At 40.1% G+C, this 14553-nt stretch overlaps 1 protein-coding gene across 7 annotated transcripts in view; it reads left to right on the plus strand.

Moving 5' to 3' along the window:
- PHF21A (PHD finger protein 21A) overlaps positions 1–14553 on the plus strand; it is a 140587-nt gene that overhangs the window by 43933 nt on the left and 82101 nt on the right. For all 7 annotated transcript variants that reach the window (XM_075425691.1, XM_075425686.1, XM_075425692.1 and 4 more), the window contains exon 5: positions 1360–1425. In XM_075425691.1, coding sequence (XP_075281806.1) covers positions 1360–1425 — 66 coding nt within the window. The remainder of the gene's footprint in view (positions 1–1359; positions 1426–14553) is intronic.

Genomic DNA, 14553 nt, shown 5'->3' on the forward strand with positions numbered 1-14553 from the left:
GGGAAGACAGCTTTTTGTAACAGTCAAGTAGTTAGTCACCTGACAGGGAGGGATGAGCAGGGAGTAGGGTGGTATTGGAAAATCTGCTTGCTAGAATTTCCTTATTCTGATGGGATTTGGGTAAGTTCTGCTAACAGTTAGAGCAGTTCACTTTTGGTTCATATCTGCTGAAAGCCAGGTCGCCCTGCAAGCAGGCATGCAAATTTCCTGGAGCTAGGAAGAGTAAATCTTGTCTCTGCTTCCAGTGCTCTTAATGCATTTTTATCCTGCATTATTAAGTGGGATCTACAAGAAGAGAGGATGACTGGTCAGTATCAGGTTTTGCTAGAGTAGTCTTCTCCAATATACACACTACCTACAAGATGAGATTGTAATGCATTTCAAAATTGTATGGAGGAATGTAAAAACAGGGAAGTCATCCTGAGCATCAAGTTCCTGTAACAATATTAGTCCTATGTTTTAATATTTCCGTGTAGCACAGCAAACCTGCATAAAGAGTTTGCAACATAAATGAGAACAAAAAAGTGGAAAAAGAGGGGAAAAAAAGCAGGGGAGCTTGCTTTGCTGTCACATTTCTTCAGAGCTTCACAGGCTTTAAACTGAGAACAGATTTTTTTAGTTTAGTTTATGTTTAGTAGGAAAGAAATAGTCCTGGTAAAAAATTTTCCTGACTGCATCTTTATAGTGATGCTTATGTCTTTAAAATCTAAAACTTAAGAAAGTGCTATTGTAAGCAAAGTGATGATATGAATGATGTGCTAAGGCAGATGTAGTTATCTTAAATATAGTCTAAGGCATAAATGTACATGGAAATGAAGGCTTAGATATGTTTGCCTTCACTTGACGTGTGTCAATTAAGATTTAATAGATATGTATGTCGATGCTCTACACAGTCAAATGCATGATAGTGTGTTTGTATAAGCAACATAAGTGAGAATGCTTTGGGTAACATACCATAGCATACTACTGTATACGATATGATACTATCGTATTATGTAGTAACAAACATTTCTCCTTTGATTTGTAAGCTTGATGAAATGTAGAAGTGTGCTTTATAATGTGGTAAGCGCTAATGGATGTTTTAATGAAATCTTTGTTCCAAACTGGGTTATGTCTCTGAGTGCTAGAAAGGTCCTCTGGTTATTGTTGCACTCAGTGACTTAAAATTCAAGAGGTTCAACAAAACCTTACTTATTTACTGATTTACTGTACATCCAGAGGTGCTATATTTGTAGTACACTATGCAAAATAAAAAACAAAAAAACCACCACAAAACCAACAAAAAACCCACCTTCCTGCTACTACTCTATGTTAACAAATGGAATATCTTTCTCACAGATATTTTTTCTTTCTAATCAGAACGCTGATTTGAAGAAACAGCTTCATGAGCTTCAAGCCAAAATTACAGCTCTGAGTGAGAAACAGGTAGGGAAACAAAGATGTATTTTTAATACTCTGTTCTAAAGATGTCTCCTTTCCCAGCTTCCAAGAGAGCTGCTAAATTTTTAAGTGCAAAAATAAGTGTGGGCATCCAGACATTTGGATTGTTAGTTGATTTATCAACAAAAGATAGGATAGGTTATTGCAAGTCTGTCAGACAAGCAATGAGTGTGATTAGTGGAAGCTGTAACAATTTCTCTTGTGTTGAAACTCATGTTTTTATATTAAGGAAGCGGGGAAAAATGAATGAATTTTGTCACTTCCTTTATTGTTAACTTGAAACTTACTCTAAACCAGACCATCCTGGTTTAGGCAAATCTTTAACTTTTGTCTTAGTTGGTCCACACTGTGTGTCTGGATGAGTGTGCTGGAATTTCTCTTCGTGTCTAGACTAACTAAATTCATGTCAGTTATGGGTACTTAATAGACAATTTGGAAGGTAGTTGTGTGTTTTTACCATGATAAATTACACCACAATTGTCTTACGTTTGCTGTATGGTAGGAATTCTCTTTGACAGGCCTAAAGTAAGAGTAATAATTACAACTGAATGCTTAATAGAAAGATCGTGGAACTTGAAGATGCATCTTGTGGGTAACTAGAAGAACAATAACATTGAGAGATCTGCAAAACTTGTTCTCACATTTAAAAAAAAACCAAACAAACAAAAAAAAAACAGCAACACACACAACAAACCCTCATACAACCCCCACACCCAAAAAAAAAAACCAAACCCCGAACTGACTCTAAGCAGTTCCTTAATTGTATTGCTATAATGTCAATAATTGAATTAGGTCAATAGACAACACCTTTGAAGAGGGGAAGCATTCTAAAATGTGTGCATAAGTAAGAATACAGTTACGCATCAGTGTTGTATCTAGATACCTGCATTCTTCTGTTACTGTCTGCCTGTGTTCTGTTTTGTTAATTACCTTTCCTAAGGAAATGGGTAGACAGTGTTTAACACACATCTAGAAATTTTGTTTACTAAAAAATTATAGTATGTTTTAGTAGTGGAACAGTGAGTCTAGGAAGGAACATGTAAGGATAATAAAGAAAATGATTTTTTAATGAGAATACTAATTCAACAAAAACTGAGGTTTTGCTGATGTGGTGGCATGCCTGTCTTAAAGATGATTTATTCTCTAAAACCAGTGTGAGCCTCTGCATGTGGCCATGTCTCACAGCAAGCAGCTTCAGAATTCTCTGATAAGCTCTGGAGGCCCACAGTAATTTCAAAATTAGCTTGCCTTGATGCCACGAAGCACGCCATATTGACTGCCAGTTCACATGATCAGCAGGGACAGGCAGGGAGATGGCAAGTGGAAAGAAGCAAGTATATCTTACCATAACTTAACTTTAAAGAGTTGTGAATCCGAGTTTATGTTAGTGGTCTATATTAACATGTATTTTAAATTACCCATCACCAGAAATGCAGCTATATCTTTTCTGCTGAAAATTACAGCTTGAAGTACTAAAGCGCAGTTGTGCATGGGGTCAACGTGGGCTAAGTTTCCAAAAGACTTTGAACGAGAAGTTTCTGACTTCACTTCCACCGCACAGCAAATACAGTCAATATGAAGTCACAGTCCAGTTTCCTGCTTTGTATTTTTATGTTTTTTATTATCAGTTGAACAGTGAACTTCCCCATGATTACTGAAGTTTAAATGTTTTGCTATGTTGACTGCTGGACCACAGAGCTGCCAGTGTCCCAGATAATAGTGTTGTGAAAGGAGTATGGCTGCTAAAATGCAATGGTCATGGCAAATGTGAGTTCCAGGAAAAAAACAAATCAAAACAAAAAAAAAAACAACAACACAACTTCGCAGTGCAGAAAAATGATCGCTGCCACCTAGTTGAAGGAATCTGTTGTATAGACATCTGTGGGTTAGCAATGCGGAGTTGAGCAGTGTTTTAGAGACTAAAACAAGGCCATTTTTCTGTTCTCACTGTAATTTCTCTTTAGGAGAAATAATTATTACCAGTTGTTTTATGGGGAGAATATTATCCAACAATTTAATTTTCACACAGCATGGAGAAATGTGCAGTTTTGCATAGTAAATAAGTGCTTTACACTGTGCAGTGCATTTCTTGAGGAGGAGTGCAACATGTGTTAACTGTGCCCTTGTTTAGAGCCAAGTACGTAGTCGTGGTGTCTGATGTCCAATTAATAAACTCTGAGGGCCTAACTTCACTGTGTGTCTACTACTGGACACTGTCTACGAGGTGTTGCTACTCAGACAGTGGCGTGGAGCTGGGACCCCGGTGCTAGAGGGGCAGAATACGGAAATATTTCTGGCTTCTGAAATACTATGTCAGCTGAATGTACCCTTTTTCTCTGCTCTCTTATTTAATGAAGTTGCACGAAGACTCGTGCAAGAAGCAAGTCAGTGGTAGGTGAGCTAAAAGCTTTTAGTTTCTTTAGGACTTCTCTCTCTGAGGCATTGTGAGAGTAGTGCTGGCACTTGCTGCCAGTCGCTGCCGTGGTTCGTAGTGGCTTAGGTTTCTTGCTGAGAATTGATACTGACAGCTCTGTTCAGAAGTTTGTGAAGCTGAAGAGATGTGGCAAAGCAGAAAAAGAAAGCAAGTAGGCTGTGCAGTGTGTGGGCTTAAACCTAAAGAAATTTGTTAGCTGATGCAGGGTTAAACTGTTACAGTATGTTATGTCATATATTCGTGTTTTTGAAAATGTGAAAGAGGTGAAAATAAATACTTTGATTTGTTTCACCTGAGAGGTGATGGAGCAATGTATGCTGATTGTGTTATCATATGGAAGAAAAACTTCAAAAAGAGGAAAGAACTTAGCTGAAGATAATTTGCATTTAAAGGGCAGTAAACATGAATCATTCAGACAATTATTTTCCTCTGCTGTTTCCCCCTCTTTATGTTATTACCGCAGAGTTCTAAATTGTGCTTAACTTATTTTTCTAAACTGGGCGCAATAAGGTGAATTCAGTTTAACTATCTTGTTCCTCAGCTATAAATGCAAGTGCTGCAGTTTGGAAACCCTGAATGCACTGGTTTTAAAACTGGTTTCCTCTTTCTTCACCCACCCCTCTCTTCAATAAAGAGAAGTCAAGAGTAACTTTTTGCAAAACAGTTTTAATTGCCAAATCCAAGTTTGGGTTGTAGACATGAATTAATTCTGTTGCTGTGTAGCACTGTTTTTTTATTACATGTTTTGTTTTTAAGTCTTCAAAAACTGTCACAAATATGTTTAAGCATTAACGTTGCTATATTTATTAGAGGTACCATAACTGAGTAGTGAAAAGATTGGTAAAGTGCATAAATTAGTCCTGTGAGTTCTTCTTGATTGCTTGTCATCCATAGTAAAGGTGAGTTTTTTATGGAGGCTTTTTGAACACATTATCAGAGAATTGTACCCGAAACATGTTCCATTGTATTCTGTAAAAATGACAGGCTGTGTTTTGGTGAGCCGAAGGTAAGCACAAGAAAGCTAGAGAGCAGGGGGGAAACTGGGTACAGTTAATGGGTAGGAAAGAGCACTTTGAAATGCTTCTGCATAAGACGGTAGGCCAGATATTCGTGTGTGTTGTAGATACACCTAATGAGTACCGTGAGAACTTCAGGGCTCAAAATCTGGAAATAAATAATGAAGTCATTCACTTCTCACTCCTGCCAGTTTTGTCTGGAGTTTCTAATCCCTCCTTTCCCAAAGATCCATTAAGGGCATATTAAAATGCCAGTTATTCTGTCAGTAATGGAGGAAGTGTGCAAATATGCCATATGAACGTGTAGTAACTAATAACTTTAAGCAGGTGATGCTTAATTTCAGTTCCAGTTGTTTATCCAGAACTGTACATACTACTAAATGCCTATCTCTAAGTAAGTGGCGTGAATGATAAATATATGCTAATGTCCATGTAACTGCAAGCATCCATTTAAGTCAACTGTTTTTAAAGCAGTCTTAAAATGTATGAAAAACAATTTTGCACCTTCCCAGAGTTCGGTTTTAATAATGAAACCCTGTAGTGATAGTTACCTCTGTCTCCTCCCGTAATTGACTGTAGATTCCTTTTGTAGACGGTTTGAAGTAGTCACTTATTTTTCCTGTCAGAAAGATACTGGTCTGTCTGGACATCAGGAGGAGTAAGTTGACTGCCTCTGTGAATCATCAGACCCTTTTGAATCCTCTGATCAGTGTGAACAGCACCTGTTTAGAAGGTGAATGTTTGCTTGAGAAATCTGCCTGAGCTTACTATTTTAATCTTTGGTATTTATTTAATTTGCATCTGAATATTGTGTGAAAATGTGAATATAATGACTTCTCATTAAGTTATCATCTTCCATATTCTCAAGATATACTGACTGAAACAAATTTTGAATGTTGTACAGATGATTGCAGATAGGCAGAGTGCATGCATCTCTCCCAGCTGCCTCTTTTGCCCAAAACTCTTTTACAAAACTGATGTTACAATTACTTGCATATGACTGAATTATTGCTAAGCTTTCTCAGACCTTTTGTAATGCTTAAATCATGATTAAACCCATACTGGCATCTAAACTTGGATTTCCCATTCTTCTCTTAATGTAACTCCACCTAGACTTCTCACTGTTGGTTTGTGAACTTAATTTTTGCATATCTAATATACATTAGCATCAGAGTAACTTAATTTAGGAAATGTGAGTGACCATTGCATGATGTCGTTAAAAAGACAAAAAACCCTCCACACCTTCTTCATGCTACCTTTCCTTTAGCACTGATTTTCTGGTTCAACTTTTAATTTTTGAGTTCATGCTGTATTTAAGCCAGATTTGGATGTAGCTGGAGAACTTCTTTAATTGAGCCTAGTTGGATACATTATTCATCTTCATATAAGCCAGGGCGTAACTCCAAAATAGCCTGTTCTGATTGAAAATCAACATTGTACATAGAAAATGGGCAGTTAAACTACAGTATTTCCTTGAAAATCCCCTCCTGATAGTGAGAGTTGGTTATTAGATGCTCCTGCATGTTTTGACTTGTTGGATAACCTCACACGTCGGTCATTATTTCAAGATCTGCTATTCCCTTTTCCCTTCAGTACTTGGAGGAAAGACAGGTGAAACATTAGGTTGTGATGACTGAGATTTCAGATGTTTTGTATAGCACCCTTAAGGGCATCTTAGTTGAAGGCTGGGAGAAGGGATTCAGTCTACTAATGAATTTTTAGAAGTGCAAACAGATTAAAACAACACATTCTGCTCTGTTGTGCATGCCTCAGTGGAACCACCTCACAGCCACAGAAACAGCATTTTGATTTATTCCAAGTGTATCAGTGTTAGAAGGGGAATCAAATCCGGGGATCTGCTTTTCAGAGGCTGATGGATTCAAGGCCAGGCTGGATAGGGCTTTGAGCAACCTGGTCTAGTGGAAGGTGTCTCTACCCAGGGCAGGGGGCTTGGAACTAGATGTTCTTTAAGGTCCCTTCTAACCCAAACTGTTTTATGATTCTGTGATTGAGTTCCTGTTGGAGTTGTTTGGTCCTCAGCTCTTCTGAAAACTGTGTTGAATTTTGGAAGGGAGAAGAAAGACAGTGTGTCTAATGCTTAGAATACAGGTGAAAACTTGTCTTTGTTGTTTGTTCTCTGCTGGCTGTTACTTGGTTTGAAAATAAGCCACTTCGAGACTGCTTTTTTGCACTGTGAGTTACTGGATGTAGTACAGTTGTGGTCTAAAGTATTTTTGTTACTAAAGATTGTGTAATGGTACTATGCTGACTAGAGTAGTCAGGGTTACGTGCTATTTTCCAACACGTGGGTTACACGTTACATGCTCATAGTGCAATGTGGAACCGCTCAGCCTAACTGTGCATGCTTATTTTTGAAAAGGACCAAGGTGAAGGTGATATATTATATGGCTTCCGTAGTGCCAGTTTGGAATTGGTTTCTGTTGATTGTACCGGCCTTTACAGGTGGAATAGGGGTCCTTTGTAGTGGATACCGGACAAATAAAGAGGAAATATGTCTTTCTGGAAGTGATTTAGAGAGACGATGGCATACTAGGGAAGCATGAGAGGGCCAAAATAAAAGTTTATTTTAGGGTTTGACTTTTATATTTGAATAAATGTTATCTTCCCTTACTGCTCTAATGACTATGAGATTTTTTTCTAATTTTATTGTGGAGACTGCGATGGGCTTGGACCTTGAAGGCCTTAATAATTAAAGGATAAGAATGTCCTTGATGGGGTTTCACTAAATCTCTCTGCTTTCCTTTCTCTGTTGACACTATTGTAGGGAGAGAATGTAGTCTTCATCCTCAGGAAACGCTGGTGTTGACTGAAATTACAAGCTGGTATACATTTTCTATCCATAGAAATAATGAAGAGTTTTATTTTCTTCAGATGTGGGTCAAGTCAATGTGAATTCTATTTGTGGGCATTATATATGGTCAGTTTCTTTCACTATTGTATTAATTTCTGGGTTAACTTTAAAATACTTATTCTGACTTTTAGAAACTCCACAAAGTGTATAATCTCTTAAGAGCAACTTTTCCTCTGCTGTTGCATTACAATATATAGTTAACCGAGACACCTCACGGGGAGCTTCACTGTTAGGGAAAATAGGTGGTGGAGGCCAGATAGCATGTAGGTTTTCTTGGAGTGTTTTTTGTTTTGATTAGGTCCATTATTCTCTGCACTCTTCGTATTTCCTCCTTCATGCTAAGCTTGTCAAAACTGGTATTCATATGCAAGGTGTCTTCCTGAACTGTCCCCCGTATATTGTAACGTAACAGGTAGATTTACACAGTGGTGAGTGCAGAGTTCAGATGGAGATTTTTCTGGAATGAAGTTGGAATTACTATGGGTGAATTGTGTCAGAAGGTAGAGAAAGATGCGTACAGAGGCTGAGTATGAGCCCAGAGATATTCTTGCCAGTAGGGTCAATAGAGAAGTAGAGTGAGTACTCTCCAGGAGGCAATTCAGACAAGGGAACTTAATTCTTAGCGTTCTGTGGTGCCTCTGTAAGGACCCGCCCCTTACCCCACTGACTATAGAAAACTTGTAGGAAGAGTAGGGTTAAGTTAACTTCTGGAAGTTCATTACCTGTTTTTCCTACATTTACCTGATAGATGGAAAAGAATTCTTGTTCTACTCTTTCTGGTTTTTTTATAGTGAGAAATTCTAAGTGTCTTCTTACAGTAGACTTTTGAAAGCTAGCAGGGAGAAAGCCCTTCAGTGGTGATAAACATTTCTTCTTTGTCCTGTAAACTCCCTTCAAGGTTAGATGAGGCAAGTTAGAAACAGTTAAGTAGTTGTGATTCTTTTTTTTTCTCCCCTCTTCTTTCTCAAGGTTTCCTCAGTAAAATGTTGGCAGTGTGTCATAGTAAAAGGACACTAGTGTGTAAGTTGAACTCAGGCTGCCCGATGTAGTAAGGAGAAATGAGCCAGCTTCTTCCATACCCAATAAGTAAAACCTCAGTGATGATATTTGTACTGTTTATAGAAGACATAACTTGTTTACCTTATTTTTCCTTCAAAAATAAGCAGAGGAAAAATTACATAGGAACTCTAATATATGATGTGAATTTTTAAGACGTATATTTTAGAGCTGCTTAGTGTCCTGCAGAACGACGAGTGGCAATCCTTTTATTTTAGACTGCTGAAAATTGGAATACTTGGCAGTATTTAAGCCTGTGGAGTCTTGCTCCATATCCATACACTCTCTTCATAAATTGCTTCGTTTTGGTTCTAGTATGGCAGGACTTCAGAGCACCACTTTGTCCTTTAGAGTTGCAGCCAGCCCAGAGCAGTGTGGAAGTGCCTGATTGTCAGAAGCTTTCTAGTGTCAAAAGCTCCACACGCATCTATGGGCTGGTAACAAATGCTTCAGCAATCAACTTAGACACAACTACGTTCCCGAATTCTCCAACTCATTCTAAATTCTGTCGTATATCTCAAGGAACAGAAATATCTCATTCTCGGAGTAAATCATTTGGGGGAAGCAGTTTTACAGCAGCCCAGAACACTAAGGTCCTAGCATTTGTCTTCTGGGCAGTTAAAATTGTGCAGTCTAAAGGTACTGTGGTCTGTGTTTGAAACTTGGAAACAGAAGATGATTTGCAATTTCTACGTTTGTTTTTTTTTTTTTTTCAAATGAGAATGGCTTAATGGCTTACTGGCTGTCCAAGGTGCAGTTCTACTTGCCGTGTGAGAACTTTCTCAACATCTTGTCTTCTGTAATATGCAGGAATCCTGCACTTGAAGGCTGGTTTGATAGGTTTTTCTTCCATACAGTGAGACTTTTCATAAATGAGTTATTGGGATGCTTTAGTGCATTGAAATTGTCCGCTTTGAATGAAAAGCAGCAACATCTTGCTCTAAATGCTAGAGTTTCTTCTGCTGCCAGACCAGGGCTGATGCTTTTATATCTTATGGAGAAAATGGTGCTCTGTAGGGGAACCGGGTATCATAATAGTCAAATAATTCTAGTATTGTTTAGAGAACTGAATATTATTACCTTCTTTTGAACTTCTACCCTATTGTCTGGTTACCTGTCAAGGTACTGTCACTTGGGACAAGAATTCATTGTAGGTCGGCTTTTAACATAGCTTTATGAACTTCAGAAGTTACTGTGTAAAGAATTTTGGTGCACAATACAGTGCTCAAGTGGAGAAGATTCATTTTAGTCGGATACTAGGCTGCTTTTTCAAAAGCAGATGAGACTAATTTATATGTATAGATACAGATAGAAATTATTTGAAAGATTTTGTCTTTAAATGTAACTTAGTGTATGTTAATTTCCTTTTAATAGTCACTTAGACATGACTATCACAAAATAGGTGTGGAGTTTATAACAGTTTCCTTCATGGAGAACTGGAGAGAGACTTGATGATTTCTCCCAAATTACTTTTAAATGCATTCGAGTAGTTGCATAGCTTTTGTCTGTCAGAGTTTCAACAGTCAAGAATGAATTTTTTGCGAAGGTCTTAATTTTTGAGCAAAACACTGTTACAATTGGATAAGAAATGCAGATACTGTAAATTCAATTTTGATCTGTTAATGGAAAGATCTTTTTGAGAGAATTTTTAGTTATGATGTGAAGCTGTGTCTTTAGGAACTATTACGAATTCGTAGGTCACTTTGGATACTTGAATGTTCTCTACACCCTGGAGTTTAGAGCTATGTGCATCTCTTGTTAGCAGGAGCATTGGGTAAAGCCCTCAGTGAGTGTCAGTTCAGATTTTAAAATCCAAGGAATCCTGTGGCTAGAGTCTAGTTAACTTAAAATGTGAAGCTGTTTTAATTTTTAGCCTTGTCTGTATTATTCTTAGTAATCTGAAGGCCTTTATAGTTCTCCAAGTAAGTGGGATTTAAAGAGCGAACTCTTCAAGAAGCCACAGAAATCAGCACATAGAATGCAGATATCTCTGGGTGGTGCAAGAAGTCCAGCAGATGCACCAAGTGCAGGCAAGCAAAATGGTCTGTTGGGCAAGCTTGCCTGGGAGCTGGATGGATATGCAAGCAGAATATTTTTTTCTGAGGTCACCAAAAATTACTAGAGGTAACATCAGCCATAAAACTAAAGCACTTAAAGGAAATAAATAGCCAAACATTTTTTAGGAACAGCTGTACTAGCTGCTTTTACCTTATTGATGCTCTACAGTGCATTTTTCCTGGATAAACCAGGTAAAACCACAGCTGATAGTTTTGCTCTGTGTGTGTTTGTTTTTCTATTAAATGCCAAATGCATTGCTTTTATCCTTTGCTTTAGGAAGGTGCATTACTGTAATAAAAAAATGTATCCAGTTCTATATCCCTAAACCTTAATTTTTCTGACAAGAACACGGGCAATAATCAAAGTGTTAAGTAGGACGGGCCTGTGGCAGCAGGGGTGTGGCACTACGCACAACATTAGTACAGTGCGGTAACATCACCTTGGACTGCAATGTGGAAGTGCTAGGTTTAACGCCGTGTGTAATGTGCTGGGTTTTATATTTGAGTAGTAAGGGACAGTTAGTGTCCTTATGTTCAAAAAGAGTTTAGAACTTGAAATACTGCCTTGCTTTTATTCTGTTTTTAGTTTTGAATGTAAATGCTACTTTTAAGCTAAATTCCTTCAGAACAAGAGTTAGTATTTGTTAGGCTTGTATATCCTCTGATGATCAGGCACGATCTCAAAGCACTGGCGCTACTGTACAGTGCATATTAAGTAATCCGTGTAGTACTTTTAGAAGGTAAAGAGTAAATAAACAGGTTTTGCCTTTTCCTCTTTCTTTATCCTGCTTAGCTCTTTCTGCTGTATTAAGTGATGTAAACAGTTTTTATTCCATGAGTTCATAATGGGTTTTACACCATTTGAATTTAGCTATGTAGAATTAAACTTCTTGGAATAATCTTTGGGGGGTCCAAATTATGCAAAAGTTGCTTGCTCCACCAAAAGGTTGGAGGCAGCCTCGGCTGCAGTGACCATGAAATGGTGGAGTTCAGGATCCTGCGTGGAGGAAGCAGGGCAATAAGTAGGATCAAAACCTTGGACTTCAGGAGAGCTAACTTTGGTCTTGTCAAGGCCCTACTTGGAGGAATCCCATGGGCCAGGGCCCTAGAAGGTAGGGGGGTCCAAGAGACCTGGTTGCTGTTTAAACGTCACTTCCTCCATGCTCAGGTTCGGTGCATCCTCCTAAGCAAGAAATCTAGTAAAGGAGGCAGGAGACCTGCATGGATGAGCAAGGAACTTCTAGTGGCGCTCAGGTGGAAGAGCAAGGTCTATGGAATGTGGAAAGAGGGACAGACCGCTTGGGAAGAGTACAGGAATGTAGTCAGAGCATGCAGGGATGCAACAAGGAAGGCTGAGGTCCACCTGGAATTAAATCTGGCAAAGGATGTCAAAGACAGTAAGAAGGGCTTCTTCAAGTACATCAGCAGCAAAAAGAAAACTAGGGACAATGTGGGGCCACTGCTGAACGAGGCGGGTGCCTTGGTGACGGAGGATGCAGAGAAGGCAGAGCTACTGAATGCCTTCTTTGCTTCAGTCTTTAGTGCTAAGGCTGACCCTCAGGAATCCCAGGCCCTGGAGGTAAGAGAGGAAGCCTGCAGAAAGGATGATCTTCGCTTGGTCGAGGAGGACTGTGTGAGGGATCACTTAAGCAATCTGGATGCCGACAAATCCATGGGCCTCCATGGAATACACCCACGAGTGCTGAGGGAGCTGGTGGATGTCATTGCTGAGCCACTCTCCATCATCTTTGAGAGGTCCTGGAGGACAGGAGAGGTGCCCGAGGACTGGAGAAGGGCCAATATCACTCCAATCTTCAAAAAGGGCAAGAAGGAGGATCCAGGGAGCTACAGGCCGGTCAGCCTCACCTCCATCCCAGGAAAGATAATGGAGCAGCTCATCCTGTAGGCCATCATCAAGCAAGTGGAGGAAAAGAAGGTTATCAGGAGTAGTCAGCATGGATTCACCAAGAGGAAATCATGCCTGACCAATCTGATAGCTTTCTACGATGGCATGACTGGCTGGATCAATGAGGGGAGAGCAGTGGATATTGTCTACCTTGACTTCAGCAAGGCTTTTGACACTGTCTCCCATAACATCCTCCTAGGGAAGCTCAGGAAGTGTGGGCTGGATGAGTGGTCACTGAGGTGGATTGAGAACTGGCTGAATGGCAGAACTCAAGAGGGTTGTCATCAGCGGCACTGAGTCTAGTTGGAGGCCTGTAACTAGTGGGGTTCCCCAAGGGTCAGTACTGGGCCCAGTCTTGGTCAACTTCTTTATCATAGAGTGTACCCTCAGCAAGTTTGCTGATGACACAGAACTGGGAGGAGTGGCGTGTATACCAGAAGGCTGTGCTGCCATTCAGCGAGACCTGGACAGGCTGGAGAGTTGGGCAGAGAGGAACCTGATGAAGTTGAACAAGGGCAAGTGCAGGGTCCTGTACCTGGGGAGGAACAACTCCATGCACCAGTACAGGCTTGGGGCAGACCTGCTGGAGAGCAGCTCTGTGGAGAGGGACCTGGGTGTCCTGGTGGATGACAGGTTAACTATGAGCCAGCAGTGTGCCCTGGTTGCCAAGAAGGCCAGTGGTATCCTGGAGTGCATTAAGAGGAGTGTGGCCAGCAAGTCAAGGGAGGTTCTCCTCCCCCTCTACTCAGCCCTAGTGAAGCCCTATCTGGAGTACTGCATTCAGTTCAAGAAAGACGAGAAACTACTGGAGAGAGTCCAGCAGAGGGCTACGAGGATGATGAGGGGACTGGAGCATCTCTCCTGCGAGGAGAGGCTGAGGGAGTTGGGCTTGTTTAGCCTGGAGAAAGTCTGAAGGGACCTTGAAAATGCCTAGAAATACCTTAAGGGTGGGTGTCAGGAGGATGGGTCCAGACTCTTTTCCGTAGTGCCCAGAGACAGGACAAGGGGCAATGGGCACAAACTGAAGCACAGGAAGTTCCGTCTGAACATGCGGAAGAACTTCTTCCCTCTGAGGGTGACAGAGCACTGGAACAGGCTGCCCAGGGAGGTGGTGGAGTCTCTTTCTCTGGAGATATTCAAGACCCGCCTGGACAAGGTCCTGTGCAGCCTGCTGTAGGTCACCCTGCTTCGTCAGGGGGATTGGACTAGATGACCCACAGAGGTCACTTCCCACCCCTACCATTCTGTGATTCTGTGCTTGAATGAAAATCACGGATCATTCGAAGCCTTGCAAGTGACAAAATCTCCTTGTCCTTCACCTTCGTAGTTCACTTATTTATATCTTTGAATGGTGGCTGTTTTGCTAGCATTTAAAGTATGTATAATTTCGGTATTCAGGAATAGCTTTTCTTAAACAGTGTGTGAAATGTATTGTTTAGCAGGTAGTTAGCTTCCATTCTGACCTCTCGAGTTAGCAGGAGACCCACTTACCTGACACACATACAGTCATTTCGAGCTTTAGCTTTCAAAAATATTTTACTGGGTCAGATGTCTCCAAAATTTCATTACATCCTTTATTTGTCTTTAAAATATTAATGATCTGCTCATGCAATATGCTGATTAAGACTAGAAAATGCTGAGACAAAAAGTTCATTTTACCGCCTATGGTACCCAGGGTTTCTCTGTTTAGTTACATGTCTCAAAGCGTATTAGATATTCTAAGACCTCCCGAGTTGAAGTCTGTTCCTTGAAAAGACAAGATTTGACTAATT

Source organism: Opisthocomus hoazin, chromosome 7 (genome assembly GCF_030867145.1).
Source record: "Opisthocomus hoazin isolate bOpiHoa1 chromosome 7, bOpiHoa1.hap1, whole genome shotgun sequence".
In the NCBI taxonomy this organism is placed as follows: domain Eukaryota; kingdom Metazoa; phylum Chordata; class Aves; order Opisthocomiformes; family Opisthocomidae; genus Opisthocomus; species Opisthocomus hoazin.